This window comes from Bufo bufo, chromosome 9 (assembly GCF_905171765.1).
Source record: "Bufo bufo chromosome 9, aBufBuf1.1, whole genome shotgun sequence".
Classification (NCBI taxonomy): Eukaryota; Metazoa; Chordata; class Amphibia; order Anura; family Bufonidae; genus Bufo; species Bufo bufo.
Genome location: NC_053397.1, coordinates 183,402,205 through 183,419,554, shown reverse-complemented (window position 1 = coordinate 183,419,554; position 17,350 = coordinate 183,402,205). Strand labels below are relative to the sequence as shown.

The 17,350-nt window shown below is 40.6% G+C and overlaps 1 protein-coding gene across 1 annotated transcript in view; it reads left to right on the top strand.

The window, feature by feature from the left end:
- FGD3 (FYVE, RhoGEF and PH domain containing 3) overlaps positions 1-15,204 on the top strand; it is a 274,220-nt gene extending 259,016 nt beyond the window's left edge. Inside the window, exons 18-19 of the mRNA XM_040407699.1 lie at positions 6,750-6,890; positions 14,112-15,204. Of these exons, the coding sequence (XP_040263633.1) occupies positions 6,750-6,890; positions 14,112-14,336 (366 nt within the window). The 3' untranslated portion in view covers positions 14,337-15,204. The remainder of the gene's footprint in view (positions 1-6,749; positions 6,891-14,111) is intronic.
- Positions 15,205-17,350: the final 2,146 nt, after the last annotated feature.

Genomic DNA, 17,350 nt, shown 5'->3' with positions numbered 1-17,350 from the left:
GACCGGACACAAAACCACAGCTTGCAACGGTATCACAATACGGAATGCTTCCCAGAATGGAAGACATCCTGATGCATCCTGAACGGATATCTTTCCATTCAGAATGCATGAGGACTAAACGGATCTGCCGGATCTCAATACAGGAAAACAACGACGCGAGAGTGAATGCAGCCGCCTAAGCCCATAGCTAAGGTTTGCCTGGCACTCAAGAGGTTAACCACACCATGGCACACCACTGCATAATCAATACAAACCTGTCAGCAGGTGCCTACAGTTTTTTTTCTTTGTCAACAGGGCTTTAAGCCCAGCAGAAGGCAGTATGCATAGGTGACATTGCTCCCTCCCATTAGAGTTGGGGGGTCTCTTGGAATCCTATTTTAGAAACATTGTCCCATTAGTTTTGACATGACAATATTTCCAGGGCTGGTGACACAATGCCGCTGTTCTACTGTAATTCTGAAATTATAATCTCGATGCGCTAATGACTTCTTGCAAGCATCACTCATTCCACTTCATCACTTTTGTGGAATTATCTCAGCAGCTTGCACTGCATAAACTTTTTTTTTTTTTTGCAAACTTCATAAAGTCTTCTTGTAAGCAATACTTTTAAGTGCTCGCGGTGCAATGAAATCACCAGCACCTCTCCCAAAGCTTCTTATTGTGAAGCTAAAAGATGTAAACTTCACTGCCGTGACTATAAAATGGAATGAAATCCTTACAGTGCCCTGGAGGCATTTCCTGGCGTACGAATTATGCTGATTTACATGAAATTAGCAATTGGTGTTTTTTTTTTCTTTTTTTTCTCGGAGCGTTAAAAATGGAAACTGCAAGCCATTAGTACTTCTATAAGAAGAAGAAGGAGACGCCTGGTGCCGAACACAATGGCACACAGCCCATTAGCTGATTAAACTAGAGATCTCTATTGCCAGCGTCTGCTCCAAGGATGCAGTTATTCCCAAATCTATCCCTAATCTATTTCATTCGCTGACCCCAGCCTTATAGATCACAGAATTGTATATTCCATTACTATGAGTGGGTGCAGGGCGTCACATTCCCAGTGCTATCCTGAGAGGCTATCGGCAGGAGGAAATGATCAATAAAAGGCTTGCAGGGCTGCAGGAAATCCAGTTCTCAGCATCTGCCCTACTTCAGAAGAACATAAAGGTGTAGGCCAAATACACTGGGTCCGATAGATGCATCTGGTGTGTGTACGTATTTTTGGATTTAGATTTTATTGCTCCACTTTACAATCCATTGAAAAGGATTAGAAAAAAATGGTTCTGATCCCTTTTTACCCCCTCTATAATGTCCATCAGTGGTGCACTTACCATAGAGGCAGACCACGCCACTACTAAGGGACCAGTCAGTGGTGAGGAGGTGCTGAACTTATTCTCCTTCTACAAGTAAAAACACAACATATTTCTGCAGCCACCACTAGGGGGAGCTTAATGCATACAGATTTTACAACTTCCATTGAGTTGAATGATAATTGTATACATTCCTATGTACTGAGCACCCCCTAGTGGTAGCTGTAGGCAGCCAGTTTTATAAAATATTATCAGCATATTCCAGAATGAGCACCATATCCATAAAGCACCTGTTCCACTTTTTGTGACAAAGGTGTTCCTCCATGGATAAAAAGGTACTAAATGTGTCAGAGTGGGGAGTCTATATTAAGTTTGCTCTAGAGCCGTATGATATCTGTGTACTCCCCTGATGTCTATAATATATAATATATATTATAATAAAGAATATAATATAATATATAATATATATATATATAGACTATAATAATATAGACTATATATGCCTTAATAAGGAATACAGCAAGGAACATATCCTAAAGGGGGGAGACAACCCCTTTAAGGATATGTAAAGTATCCACACCTGTAGACATTAGAACATCATAAATAGCAATATTTGTATAAATCTGTGTTATAGCTTCATAATTTGTACAGTTTTAATTGTCTAGTTGTCCTTATTCCAAATATGATATTTATAGCAGAGCATATTAGTCTAAAGTTTTAATTGCTACTGATCATGACTGTAATACAAACATTACTTTGTGCATAGGTAAGTCTTTCCATTGCCATCTGGTGATGTAAAGGTGTTATTACAGTCATAGTTGTATTCTTCTTCTGGAGAGCATCTGCATTTGGGTGGATTCCATGCACCTGCAATCTTTAATCTGCGAGGAGGGAGTACAGTTCCTATGTAATCATATCCACACCGGAGATGACTCTCAATTATCAGCCATATATTAACTTTTTTACTTTGGGCAATGGATTCTGCTTGCTAACATTTTTTTCTACATTTTAAGCGATTTCTGTCTTTAAATTGTTTTCTGCATACAGTACCTAAAGGGTAATTTCATTTAATTTTTGAATGTGTAATGACAGAGAGTGTAATTGTTTTTGTCATAGCCTTTATTAGGGCTAGGGAAATATGTTAATTTTTATTACAAAAATGATATGCAAAGTCTCTGCTATAAAAACCATCTTCAGCATTCTACTGAACGCTGAAGACACCGGATAACAGTATGATGCAGGGACAATCTTCTCAGCCTGCTTATGATCTCCCTGCTCCGGCTCGGTCTCCTTAAATGTTATATAGCTTACTAAAACTAATGTTACATGCTTCCCTGCAGACAGTTTTTCTGCTGCAAGAACTGATCACTGGGGGGCGGAGCTGTGGTCAGTACTGACATTAAGTATATAGGAACATAGTACACTTACTGCTGATCGCTGTAGCCCTGCTACTATATCTGTCTTCCTATTGCTAAACAGAGCTAAGATGGGAAGGTAGAGTGGAGTGCTGGCATCAGATAAACTGGCTGCAGGGAAGCTCTATTACACATTGAGGGAAGCAGGGCTGCGATAAGAAGGCAGAGGCTGGAACAGGGATACTAGAGGCAGATTGAGAAGCCTGCCTCAGCATCATACAGTTATCTGATGTCTGCAGCACTCAGTAGAATGCTGAAGACAGATTATTTTATGTGACCTTTAGTTAAAGACTGTTGCTAAGGGGAGACTTTATAATGTAGTTTTCTAATAAAATAAATAAATAAAAATATTTCCCTAATAAAGTATATTATGAAAACAATTATGCTCATTTTTCAGAATGGAGTAGGTTGGTAGGGGGACCTGCCATTCCACCCTTTATTCCAGTACTACTTTTTCCCCTAGCCTAGGGTAATCCCAGGTGTAGCTACTGTGGTCATTACTGGGGGCAATAAATACAAGCAGAAATGCTCATTCTGTGTTAGGCTAGGTTTACACGACGACATGTGTCGCACAACAATAAGTCATACGATATATAGGGTACAACTACACTGCAACATGTATTGTGCGAAATTCATGTGGCAGTAATGTTGTGCGACATATTTTCTAATGCTAGTCTATGGTGTCGCACTGCGACATGAGTCACACACAAATCCATCTTGGATGGGGTTTTTGCAACTGCCATGTCGCAGTCACAGTATGTCGCAGTGCAACACCATAGACTAGCATTATAAAATATGTTGCGCGAAGTTACTGCGACAAATAGTTGCATGACAAATGTTGTCATGTAGCCCTAGCCTTAGAGAGCATGGGAAGCTGCATGACCTGCTGGCTGTGTGAGCCTGATCTCCTGTTATCCAATGTTGAGGCTGCGCAAAGGTGAGGAAAATCTTGTTTAGTTAGCGCCTAGATGGAAAGGATTTTTTTTTGCTGTTTTATGTTAATTTTATTATGGATCCATGCAAGTGACAGTTTAACTTGTGTTGGAGGAAAAATAAACATTATTTTGGACTTTTTAACCCCTTCTACCCCAGGCCAGTTTTCACCCTCCTGGCCAGGCCATTTTTTGCTAATCTGAAATATGTCACTTTACATGGTAATAACTTTGGAACACTTCTACTTATCCAAGCCATTCTGAGAATGTTTTCTCGTGACGCATTGTACTTCATTAAAGTCATAAATTTGAGTCAATATATTTCACCTTTATTTATGAAAAAATCACAAATTTCCTAAAATGTTTTAAAAATTTGCAATTTTCTAAATTTCAATTTCTCTGCTTTGATACCTCCATAAAATATTTATTAATTAACATTCCCCATATGTATACTTTATGTTGGCATCATTTTGGAAATGTCATTTTATTCTTTTAGGACGTTAGAAGGCTTTGAATTTTAGAAGCAATTCTTAAAATGTTTAAGAAAATTTACAAAACTCACTTTTTAAGGACCAGTTCAGGTCTGAAGTCACTTTGTGGGACTTACATAGTGGAAACCCCCCATAAATGACCACATTGTAGAAACTACACCCCTCAAGTTATTCAAAACTGATTTTACAAACTTTAACCCTTTAGGTACTCCACAAAAATTAAAGGAAAATGGAGATGACATCTCTAAATTTAACTTTTTTGGCAGATTTTCCATTTTAATCCATTTTTTTATTTAACACATTGAGGGGTAACAGCCAAACAAAACTCAATATCTATTACCCTGATTCTGCGGTTTACAGAAACACCCCATATGTGGTAGTAAACTGCTGTATGGGCAAACAGCAGGGCGCAGAAGAAAAGAAGCGCCATATGGTTTTGGAAGGCAGATTTTGCTGGACTGGTTTTTAGACACCATGTCCCATTTGAAGCCCTACAGTAGAAACTCCCAAAAAGTGACCCCATTTTGGAAACTATGGGATACGGTGACAGTACTATGGAATACGGTACTATTTTGGGGTACATATGATTTTTAATCGCTCTATATTACGTTTTTTGTGAGGGAAGGTAACCAAAAAATGGCTGTTTAGGCACCGTTTTTTATTTTTATTTTTTTACAACATTCATCTGACAGGTTAGATCATCTGCTATTTTTATAGAGCAGGTTGTTAAGGATGTGATGATATCAAATATGTCTACTTTCTTTGTTTCAGTTTTACATAATAAAGCATTTTTGAAAGAAAAATTATGTTTTTGTGTCTCCATTTTCTGAATGCCATATTTTTTTTTATTTTTCTGCCAATCGTCCTGTGTAGGGGCTTGTTTTTTGCAGGAAGAGTTGATGTTTTTATTAGTACCACTTTTGGGTACATATGATTTTTTTTATCATTCATTATTGAACTTTATGGGTCAAGGTGACCAAAAAATTGGTTGTTTTGGCACAGTTTTTATTTATTTATTTTTACATTGTTCATCTGAGGGGTTAGGCCATGTGATATTTTTATAGAGCAGATCGTTACGGACGTAATATGTTTATTTTTTATTTATTTAATTCACTTTAACCCAATAATAGCATTTTTGAAAGAAAAAAACTGATGTTTTAGTATCTCCATATTCTGAGAGCTATAGTTTTTTTAAAATATTTTGGGCAATTCTCTTATGTAGGGTTTCATTTTTTGCGGGATGAGGTGACCGTTTTATTGGTACCATTTTTTTGATCGCTTGGTGTTGCACTTTTTGTGATGTAAGGTGACAAAAATGACTTTTTTTTTTACACAGATTTTATTCATTTTTTTTCACGGTGTTTATCAGATGTGGTGACTTATGCGATATATGCATAGAGCTGTTCATTACAGATGCCAAATACGTGTGTGTTCTTTTTTTTCTATTTCTTATAAAATCAGGGAAAGGGGTGTTTTTTATCTTTTTTTTTTTCTTGAAACTTTATTTTTTTTAATTAAAAATACTTGTTTTGACTTTTTTTTAAAACTTTATTTCTGTCCCACTCTGGGACTTCAACTTTTGGGCGGTCTGACCCCCTCTGCGATGCATTACAATACATCTGTATTGTAATGAATTGCCTGTTAGTGTATTACACAGGTTGCCTAGGAGACCGGGCCTGGGGCTGGATCTCCTCGGCACCAGTAGAAGGCAGGTCCCGATGGCGTGCAAGGCATTGGACAGCCTCTGCGAGACATCGGGCTGCCTTCTCACCCATCCGGTCCCCACCACAGTAGCACGGGGCCCACTGGGCTCCCTCACCCGCCGCAAATACTTTCTATGCCGCGGTCAGCGCTGACCGTGGCATAGAAGGGGTTAATCCGCTGGCATCAGCTTTTACAGCCCCTATTGACTTTCAATGGTGTTCAGACGGATCCGTCATGGCTATAGAATACATAATAAGACTGGATCCGTTCATGACGGATGCATGCGGTTGTATTATGGCAACGGAAGCGTTTTTGCAGATCCATGACGAATCCGCAAAAAAACGCTAGTGTGAAAGTAGCCTAAAAAAGATAAAAAAGTGCGATTGAATACTCATTGTCATACGTCACATGTTGGATGGCTAAAACTAGCAGCAGGCACCAGTGCCCGAAAAATGCCCTTCAAGTGATGGAAATGTTTCCAGTTAAGAGGTTTCAGTAAAACTGCCTCTGCCAAGCTGCCCGTAAGACATTTACTATTGTTAAAAATTATTAAAAAAGCGAATATCCCAATAAACGTATCCATTTCTACTTAGGTTTATTGCCTCTTTCCTAAACCGAGTTGTTTTATGGGTACTGTTATTTGTTATATTGATTATGTTGGGTTTATTCATAATCACGTAGTTACTTTGTAATGTTTCACGGTAAGCACTGTTACTTTATTGCTGCCTGTTCTCTTATAATTAACTATCTCCCTTGATTTAATCATTCATTGAGGGTGCTTAAACTGGATCAATGTAGCACATTAATAGCATTATGAAATTGGTAGAAGATTGAATTTATACTCTTGATATTCATTACATTGTCAAATGGGTCATTTTTAAAATTTTCATTTTCTTATAGAAACAACTGTCCTCGCCGCCAGAAAGCAGTATGATTAGCAGCAGCCTTCTATTCCTGGAGAAAGGGAAGACATGGCACAAAATGTGGGCATATGTCCCGAAAAGCGAACCTCTTGTTCTGTATCTTCAGGTTTGCAGTCAGGTAACGTCCCTTCATTTATTTCATTAGTCTTATCTATAGTATAGTGGAGATTTGATACAGTTCTGCCCCTAGAGGTCGATCATGAGCACTGCAGATACAAGATGCTTCTTAATCTGTCTTGATATAGTGGTTGGGCTTCATTTTTCTGATAGAGAAATCCAAATCTCCAATAGGGCCCTAGGAGGACATTCTAAAATTCCACTCCTCTTTAGCCACCAGTTGTACCCAATAATAAAACTGTTTGCCGTAAGCTACTAATTTCCTTTCAGGGGTTGTCCGGCTTCAGGAAGAAATCTGACAACCCCTTTAAGTGGCATTTGCAGGCAGCTAGAAGTTTGTTAAAAATTATTGAGCTATAATGAGTGTTTATGTGGTCAGGAGATCAGAGAGAAGAACTACACATGAGCCATCAGATGACGGGATTCAAAGAAAGCAGAAAGTTTGCAGACTGATGTTTAACCCCTGTATCTCCAAAACGGCAGAACATTTTTAAGACCCATTGAAAAAATGACTTTTATCACAAAATGAGTAAAATGCAATCATAAAAAAGGTGTGTATGGCCTTTAAGCCACTCGGATACTATTGCCACCAATTTTTGTAGTGCTGGAAAACCCTTTTAATTGGCACATACTTTTGGACATCATTAGATTTTGAAAAAATGATGTTAAAGGATGTAACTGATTGACTTCAGATTTGCCGTTGTGGGTTTTCATGTGGCAAATCCACAGCGCTGTACACGGTACCAGCAAAGTGGATGAGATTTTACAAAAAAAGGCAGAGTAAATTGACCTGCAGTTCAGATTTGAAATCTGCTGCCTGTCAATTTATGCTGCGGATTTTACCTTTTGCAAAGGCCAGTGTGAAGTCCACTGGTTTTTCCATTGGAAAATGACATGTAGTATATGCAGATTTTTTTGCGGTTTTTGTTGCACATGTGGACTTAAGGTGGATTTACACGGTCCGAATATCGGAAACAAGCAGGACTATGTCGGCTCGTTCCCAATAATCTGCCTGTCTAAAGGTTCTGCAGACAACTAAATCATCGTTCCTGGGCAGCAGATCGTGCTATCTAAACAGTGATCCTCTGCCCAGGAGCAATGATTATGTATGGAAAGAGACATGGCAGCAGCCGATTGTCAGGAACGAACACTCCCTTCCGACAATCTGCTTCTCCTCTTCTCCTCAGTGCTTCTACATGCACCTTTAGCCACAGGGTGGACATTCAATTTAAATATGGGCATTTTTTTTTTTTTTACTACATGTTTTAGTCTACCTATTGTTTTAAATAATTGTCCAGTTAGGAAATAGCACTGAAATATGTGGGTTCCAAAGGATTTGTGATCTCCATAGGATCTTGTTGTTTTCCTAAGGAGGAGTTTCCTTATGAGTTTTAGAAGAGATGTGGTTTTGGCAAAAGGATTTGATGAGTTACATTAAAGAGCATCTGTCAGCAGTTCTGTAAATATGAAATTGGTTGACCTGGTACATTTGCGCTCGGCAGCTGAAGACATCTGTGTTGGTCCCATGTTCATATGTGCCCGCTTTGCTGAGAAAAATGATGCTTTCATATATGCAAATGAGCCTCTAGGAGCAACAGGGGCGTTGCTGTTACACCTAGAGGCTCAGCTCTCTCTGCAACTGCCTCGCCCTCTGCACTTTGATTGACAGGGTCAAGAGTGATGACGTTTACCCTGCCTGGCCCTGTCAATAAAAGTGTAGAGGGCGAGGCAGTTGCAGAGAGAGTTGAGTCTCTAGGTGTAATAGCGACGCCCCCGTTTCTCCTAGAGGCTCATTTGCATATATTTTAAAACATCATTTTTCTCAGCAATGCGGACACATATGAACATGGGAACAACACAGTCCAGATGCCTTCAGCCGCCAAGCGCCCATGTAACAGGTCAGCCGGTGTCATAGGTACAAAACTGCTGACAGATGTCTTTAAAACAATATGCACAATAAGAAGAATTTATCAGTATATAGAGCGTAACACCAGTTTTCGGATAATTATGCCCTTAATCAGGCTAGGACTGGCCCACAGGGGTACAGGTGAATCCCCCGATGGGCCCCTGAGCAAGGTGGGCCCCTAGTCTCCCACCCCCTACACAAGTGGCACATAACACAGTAGACTTACTGCGCTACTTACCTATATGCAATGTACAGCACCTCAACCAGCCCATGTTCATATAAAAAACGTGTTAAATTATTTATTATATTTGAATGTATCCGTACGGTGGGCCCTCAAAATAAATTTTACTAGTGGCCCCTAGGTACCCCAGTCCGACACTGCCCTTAATAATACTTTGAGTTGTGTCCACAGTTTGCCACCAATATGGGTAGGTTTCTGCAAGTTCGTATGATTGATTGAATGATTCATTTCAATGGATCCGCAAAAGAAAACAGAAGTTACTCCGTGTGCATTCCGTTTCCGTATGTCCGTATTGCCGTTCCACAAAAAAAATTGAACGTGTCCTATTAGGCCTCTTTCACACGAGCGTGACGGATTGGCTCCGGATGCGTTCAGGGTGCATTCAGTGAAACTCGTACAATTTTGCAAGCAAGTTCAGTCAGTTTTGTCTGCGATTGCTTTCCGTTGTTCAGTTTTTTCCGCGCGGGTGCAATGCGTTTTGATGCGTTTTTCATGCACGTGATAAAAAACTGAAGGCTTACAAACATCTCTTAGCAACCATCAGTGGAGATCGCACTGCATCCGCACTTGCTTCCGGATACAATGCGTTTTTCACTGAAGCCCCATTCACTTCTATGGGGCCAGGGCTGCGTGAAAAACTCTGAATATAGAACATGCTGCTTTTTTCACGCAACACAGATTTGATGCGTGAAAAAAACCGCTCATGTACACAGACCCATTGAAATGAATGGGTCAGGATTCGGTGCAGGGGCCATGCGTTCACGTCATGCATTGCACCCGCGCGGAAAACTCGCTCGTGTGAAAGGGGCCTTATTGTCCACATTATGGACAAGGATGGTGCTGTTCTATTAGGGGCCAGCTGTTCCGTTTTGCAAAATACGGAATGCACACGGACGTCATCCGTATTTTTTGTGTATCAGTTTTTTTGCAGACCGCAAAATACATACGGCGGTGTGCATGAGGCCTTAGTCTGTTCATCCATTTTCAAGTACTGACTCGGAAATCTATACTTTTCCATATCTGCAGTTCTTTAGAGGGCAGAGAACAGGTTTTGGTTTTACAGTTTTCCTTACTGTACACTCCTCCATTCATTTATCCTTAAAAGCATAAAATGTGTAAAAAACAACAACTCAAGTATTCCGACCCATCTGGTGTTTCATTGTGTAGCAAAATAAATATTATATCTTGAAAATATAGAAGTTTAATGACTTTACCCCTAACCTGCATAACATATGATTCTCTCCAGCGCTCGGCAGTCATAAAGTTTATGTCCCTCAGAACGTTAGAGCGAGATGCAGCGTACAAATAATTTCCGTGCATTTCAGCCCTTCTTTTTTTGTATTCTTCCCAAGGTGATCGTACAAATTTTACTCCAGACGATTTGAGAATAAAACATATCACTTGTTCTAATGCAGCTTCCATGAAGTAGGAACAGAGGCGCACTATATACATACATGGGTATCTGAAGGGGTTATTTATTTAAAGGGATTCTGTCACCAGGTTTCACCCCTGTCAGCTAAACATATGCTGATGTTCAGGGCCTCATCAGGATTCCTAATGTGGGCTTCTAAATGTGATCCGTAGCCTTATTTTGCTAAAAAACAGGTTTTACTAACCTGTCACTCAAAGAAATAAGGTGCCCAAGGGGATGTCAGGGGATGTCAAGGGATGCAAGGTGCCCGCCACACCCACCGCCGTTCATGCCCAGCGCCGCCTTTCCAGACTTCTGCACCGCCTCCTAATCCTCTGTGCCGCCTCTCGCTCTCCCTCCCCCTCCTCCTGCTGTAAGATATCGCGCGTGCGCACAGGGCTCTGAGAGGCTGGCGCCAGAGTGCAGGTCATACCTGGGTTGAGCGAAGTGCCGGCGCATGCGCACTTCGCTTCAAGAAGCCAAATCGTGAAGTCCGCACGGGCACATCAGGCAGAGCCCTGTGCGCACGCGCGAGATCTTACAGCAGGAGGAGGGAGGAGGGGGGGGATGGAGGAAGAGCGAGAGGCGGCACAGAGGATTAGGAGGCGGTGCAGAAGTCTGGAAAGGCGGCGCTGGGCACGAACGGCGGTGGGTGCGGCGGGCACCTTGCATCCCTTGACATCCCCTGACATCCCCTTGGGCACCTTATTTCTTTGAGTGACAGGGTAGTAAAACCTGTTTTTTAGCAAAATAAGGCTACGGATCACATTTAGAAGCCCACATTAGGAATCCTGATGAGGCCCTGAACATTAGCATATGTTTAGCTGACAGGGGTGAAACCTGGTGACAGAATCCCTTTAAACTATTGATCTTTAGTCTTCAAACCAGTTGGATCAAGTTACATATAAAGATATATACTCTAGAATGTAAGGCTGTTGTTGCTGTTGCTTTCACCATCTGATTTACTCAATGAGTCCGGATAGCTTGCTTGACTGTAAAAATATTGCAGGTTGTGAATATCAGATTTCTGGAGATGGAACATAGATATAGGGATTTTTGGAGTCTGGTCTCCCTTTAAAGAGGTTTTCCCACGTACAAATTCACTGCCAGTGTTCACACAATGTGGCTATTTGCATTACCACATGCGGATTGTTTACTGCTAGTGTTCATACAATGTGGCTATTTGTAACACCACGTGCAGATTCACTGCCGGCGTTCACACAATGTGGTTAAATCTATCACTGCATGCAGATTGATCACTGCCAGTGTACATACATTGTGGCTATTTGTATCTCCATGTGCAGATTCACTGCCAGCGTTCACACAATATGGCTTTTTTGTATCCCCACATGCCGATTAATCACTGCCAGCGTTTGTGAAATGTGGCTGTTTGTATCACCACACTCAGATTACTATCTGCCGGCATTCCAGCCCATCCACACAGGCATCCACTCAGTCACTCTATCTATCCTCAGCTGATGTGTTGTTTCTATTGCTCAGCCCTGTCTAAAATCACACATACAGTACAGACCAAAAGTTTGGACACACCTTCTCATTCAAAGAGTTTTCTTTATTTTCATGACTATGAAAATTGTAGATTCACACCGAAGGCATCAAAACTATGAATTAACACATGTGGAATTATATACATAACAAACAAGTGTGAAACAACTGAAAATATGTCATATTCTAGCTTCTTCAAAGTAGCCACCTTTTGCTTTGATTACTGCTTTGCACACTCTTGGCATTCTCTTGATGAGCTTCAAGAGGTAGACCCCTGAAATGGTTTTCACTTCACAGGTGTGCCCTGTCAGGTTTAATAAGTGGGATTTCTTGCCTTATAAATGGGGTTGGGACCATCAGTTGCGTTAAGGAGAAGTCAGGTGGATACACAGCTGATAGTCCTACTGAATAGACTGTTAGAATTTGTATTATGGTAAGAAAAAAGCAGCTAAGTAAAGAAAAACGAGTGGCCATCATTACTTTAAGAAATGAAGGTCAGTCAGTCAGCCGAAAAATTGGGAAAACTTTGAAAGTAAGGGCTATTTGACCATGAAGGAGAGTGATGGGGTGCTGCGCCAGATGACCTGGCCTCCACAGTCACCGGACCTGAACCCAATCGAGATGGTTTGGGGTGAGCTGGACCGCAGAGTGAAGGCAAAAGGGCCAACAAGTGCTAAGCATCTCTGGGAACTCCTTCAAGACTGTTGGAAGACTATTTCAGGGGACTACCTCTTGAAGCTCATCAAGAGAATGCCAAGAGTGTGCAAAGCAGTAATCAAAGCAAAAGGTGGCTACTTTGAAGAACCTAGAATATGACATATTTTCAGTTGTTTCACACTTGTTTGTTATGTAAATAATTCCACATGTGTTAATTCATAGTTTTGATGCCTTCATAGTCATGAAAATAAAGAAAACTCTTTGAATGAGAAGGTGTGTCCAAACTTTTGGTCTGTACTGTACATAATTACTGCCCCTCCCGATATGTTTCGCCACTGTTGCGACTTCGTCAGGGGAATAGGGGTAATAGTTTTTAATTGTTCATGATCTGTCGTCTGTAGGTTTAATTTTAAAGGTACAATTAAAGAATTCGTTTTATATACATTAAACTTTTATCACCTTCACAATTCTTGCATCTATTGAACTTGTGCGTTTTTGGAGAGTTTACGTTTGAATTTCTTTGCAGGATGTCAAAATAGCCTCCCAGAGCTGCTGCTTTGATGTGAACTGCCTCCCACCCTCATACTCCAAAGGTTCTCAATAGGGTTGAGGTCAGGGGAGGATGGTGGCCACACCATGAGTTTCTCTACTTTTATGCCCATAGCAGCCAATGAGTCCTGATGAAAATGACACTAATTATATCAGCTGCTCAATATTAAGGAAATCTTGAAAACATGATCTATAGGTGGGCCCTGAGGACTGGAGTTGAGGAACCCTGCTATATAGCATATCCTCATCTATGACTAACTAAAAGTTGTAGGATCCACTGGAAAGATGTTATCCATAATAATCTCATAGTCTTATTTTTGTAAACCATTTTCTGGTTCAGCAAACTTGAATTATTTGGTTTCATCCCAACCTTGTGCTGTAATACAATTTGTAGATGGCATCTAATACTAAATGTTCCTCGTATTGTGATAAACGTATAAACAGCAAATCAGCAGTCAAAGATGGGACAGTTGAGAGTCTCCATAGCGGTAGAAACTTATATTTTGGAACAAAGAGTCTCACTAGTTGGATTCTACTGATATTGTGGTTTCAACATCTGCGTATAAGGATGTTCTTGACTGTGAGAGTAAACCATAGGTGGAGGTGTCTCAGATAAGCAAAGCAATGGTGAAGTCCACATTGATTATTTCTATTGTTTGTGTAGCACAAACATATTCCACAGTCCTCAATTCATATCCTTCATGGGGCTCACAACCTATTTTCACTGCCTGAGACACATCCCCAGTGGGGTCAATTTCATAGGAAGCCAGTTGTATAAATGAGTTATGACCATCCTTATCAACACTAGATCTCAATGATGCTTTAATTTGAGCTCACATGATCTAATTTTGTCTTCTTCTGGATTAACACATATAGAAATGATGACAACTTGGTGTTGATTAGTACAAATTAATAGGAACTGTATCTAAGCCTATGTCTACATGTTCTCTTGTAGGATGCACGATATCAGCGAGCTATACCACTACTAGGCTATGAAGTCAGCTTACCAAGTGCCAGTGACAAAGTGGACTTAAAGCACGCATTTAAATTAACCCAGTCCCAGCAAACGTTATTTTTTGGTGCCGAGGATGAAGATTTGCTTGTGAAGTGGATGGGAGTTCTAGTCAGAGCATCAAGGGGAGAGACCGCAAGCGATACAGACTATCCTGGGAACACCTAATGGTCACTGTTCATAAACTTTTACGGTTCTTTGGCAAAAACCAGAAGTTCGGAGTATTGACCCTTTGACAGCAAAGTAACTTCCTGACTTTATTGTGTCTACGTATTAACATCCGTGGTGTTCCCCTTTGTACGTTTCATATTTGTACCGGTGTACAATGAGTATCCCGTGTTTTATTCCTTCATGCAGACTGATCAAACGACAGATGTCATGAGGTTGCAGACACAGCACAATGTTTTTCAGTCTACTGTTTTTGTATATGTGTATTTAAGAAGAAAATCATCCAAAATACTATTTAGTGCAAATTGTATATGTGAAAATTGTTTAATTATTGTTGCCCTTTAAATATCCAGAGCTAAAAGATCGAATGACAGGTAAACATACAAAATAACCAAGGCCTTGCCAGTGCAATTTTGGAACTAAACACAAGGATGTGGCTGGCCACGTACCGTTCCTATACCTGGATCCTCCTGGCATCCACGAATGATACCTTTTCTTTGTCGTAAATGTCCAATATTCTGATTGTGTATGCTCATCTGACACGCCATGTAACAATAGGTATGGGGAGGGATAGTCTCGAAGTGTTGTCTATATGTGAAGCTTTAACAGGCTATAGAAGGACTTTCCTCCATCTCCCGCACATGAAGAAGTCCCTGACCAAGCACCTTCTGCACGTTTAAATAGCTGTAAACCCATTTTTATAACGTGCGTTTGAAATGTCAATTTTAGCACTGCTGGGAACATGCGTTTTTTTTTTAACCGTAATTTCTGGTTAATCTTGTGTTTCTATTTATGATTTGTAAATAATGTTCTATACATATTTTCAGACATTTTAAAAAGAAAATAAGCTAATAAAAAGTTTAGCACAGAGTGACTCGGGATGTATTTTTCAGTTCTTATTTATGTGATGTAAGGCTCTGTTCACACTACGTTTGCAGCTGATGTATAAGCTGAAGGTCTCCTTCTGTGGTCACAACATATGCCATAAGAACAATGGGAATCCATGGGTGACATCTACATGGTATACAGTTGCATACAGTGCTATAGGCTGTAGTGTAAATGGCAGGATATTTTCCCACTATACAAACACTGAAGACGTGGTGTGAGCAGAGCATAAAGCTATTCTGGATTTTGTTTAATGCTCACGGTAATGATGAAATCATTGAAGGGGTTGTCCAGTTTCAAGAGGAAACCGGACAACTCAGGGGATGGACCTGTAATAAAGAATAGATGATTACTTACCTGACAGATCCCATGGTGTCGCTCTGGTTCTCCAGGCAGGGCTATGTTTTCCTGGATGCAGCAGTGATGTCACATCAACAACATGTAACCACTGCAGCCAATCACTGACCTCAGTAGGGAACTGATGACACCAGTGATTGGCTGCAGCAGTGGCATCATGTGTCAACGTGACATCACTCCTCCAGCTGTGGAAATAAAGCCCTGGCAGCATGTCTCTAGTAAGTAATCATTTATTCTTTATTATAGGTTGATCCAGGTTCTCCTTGAAACCCAAGAGTTTCCAATGGCTCCACAGTATAGTGAACATTATGGTGTTTTCTGGTGACAAGCACATCCACCGCTGGGTTAAAGAAAATAAAGTTTGTCAGAAAGCTGGGCTTGTGTAATGTTTCAAAGTTCTTTAACCTTAAATCTTAATGACAACTGAGATATGGAATTGTGAGGCCACTCTGGAAAGGATGTAACACAATGAGCCTAATTTATCGCTTTATCTTAAAGGCGTTGTCTAACCAACTTCATAATCATTGTATAGATCATATAAAATAATCATTTACATTCTGTTAAAAAAAAAAAAAACTATCCAGTGAAGCACCATTTGACTGCCCCACCAGAGTTCCAGAGCATCTTCCGATGGGACAAGCTCTGATGGGCCCCTAAGGTCCTGGAGACAAAAAACATTTGGAGCTGTGTTTGGCGTCAATAACTAGGGTCTATTTCTTTGAATCAAAATCTATTAGAATTTATTGATGATTTGGAGTTTGAGCCCTGTGAATAATTTCCTCTAGAGGGCCCAAGGAACCCCTGCAGTGAAGAGGTATTTACATGCATAGTATGGCAGAACCTGGTGTTCAAAGTGTTTAGCAATCCGTACATCCATCTAATGAGCTTCATGTTGATGGTCAACATGCTCAGTGACTCTCCCCACTCTCCCCACAGCCGGGTCTCTGCACAGTGATTCTCCTGTTCATAACAAAGCAGCCATTAGCAATGGCTTTCTGACTATCTTGCCAATGAAGTAGCAGAGCCTCTGCAGAAACATGACTGTACAGCTGAGAAGACTCCTTCTGTAGGTGAAGTAACAAGGAGAACTTATCATAGATCAGCGTCTTACACCGGTCTTTGATATCACCTGCGCTCCCGGACGATGCACCTAATTTTTGGAAAGTGTCAAGGGCGGCTTAATATTTTATCACAATGGAGTTAAAGTTATGAACACAGTGTATGTAACTTTTTATGCAAGAAAAGTGCTGTACGGGGAATGATAAATTCTCCCATATATTTTCACCTTCCAAAGAGGGAAGGAGAACTGCATTTTCAAATCCTGGCTAACCCCTTTATGGCACGATAAGTAATAACATTGGCCCACATTTACTAATTTGAGTGCACCTAAAATGTTGTGTAAATTGTACCAAAAAGTAAACCCTATTTTTTAAACCAGAACAACCCTTTCAAGTTTCTGAAGAAGGAAGTAATAGCTACTTCTTAACAGGTCCTTCTTCGCCCATTTCTCTTGTCATATGTCACTGTGCAAAGACATGTTGGACTGATTTGTGTTCTTACAGAAAGTGAAATGTGAATCAGTCTAACCCTATCCATATAGAAATGACCTAAGACCCTATCTTCACGGACCCCAAAAGAGCCCAGCACCTAATACAGACCCAAGACCAGATGATAGTGCTCATTCCTGCAGTTCTCTTCACTCCTGCATTGAGTGTTATGACACCAGGGTTTTCACAAGACTGCAGAACTGGACCTCACCTACTCAGATGCCC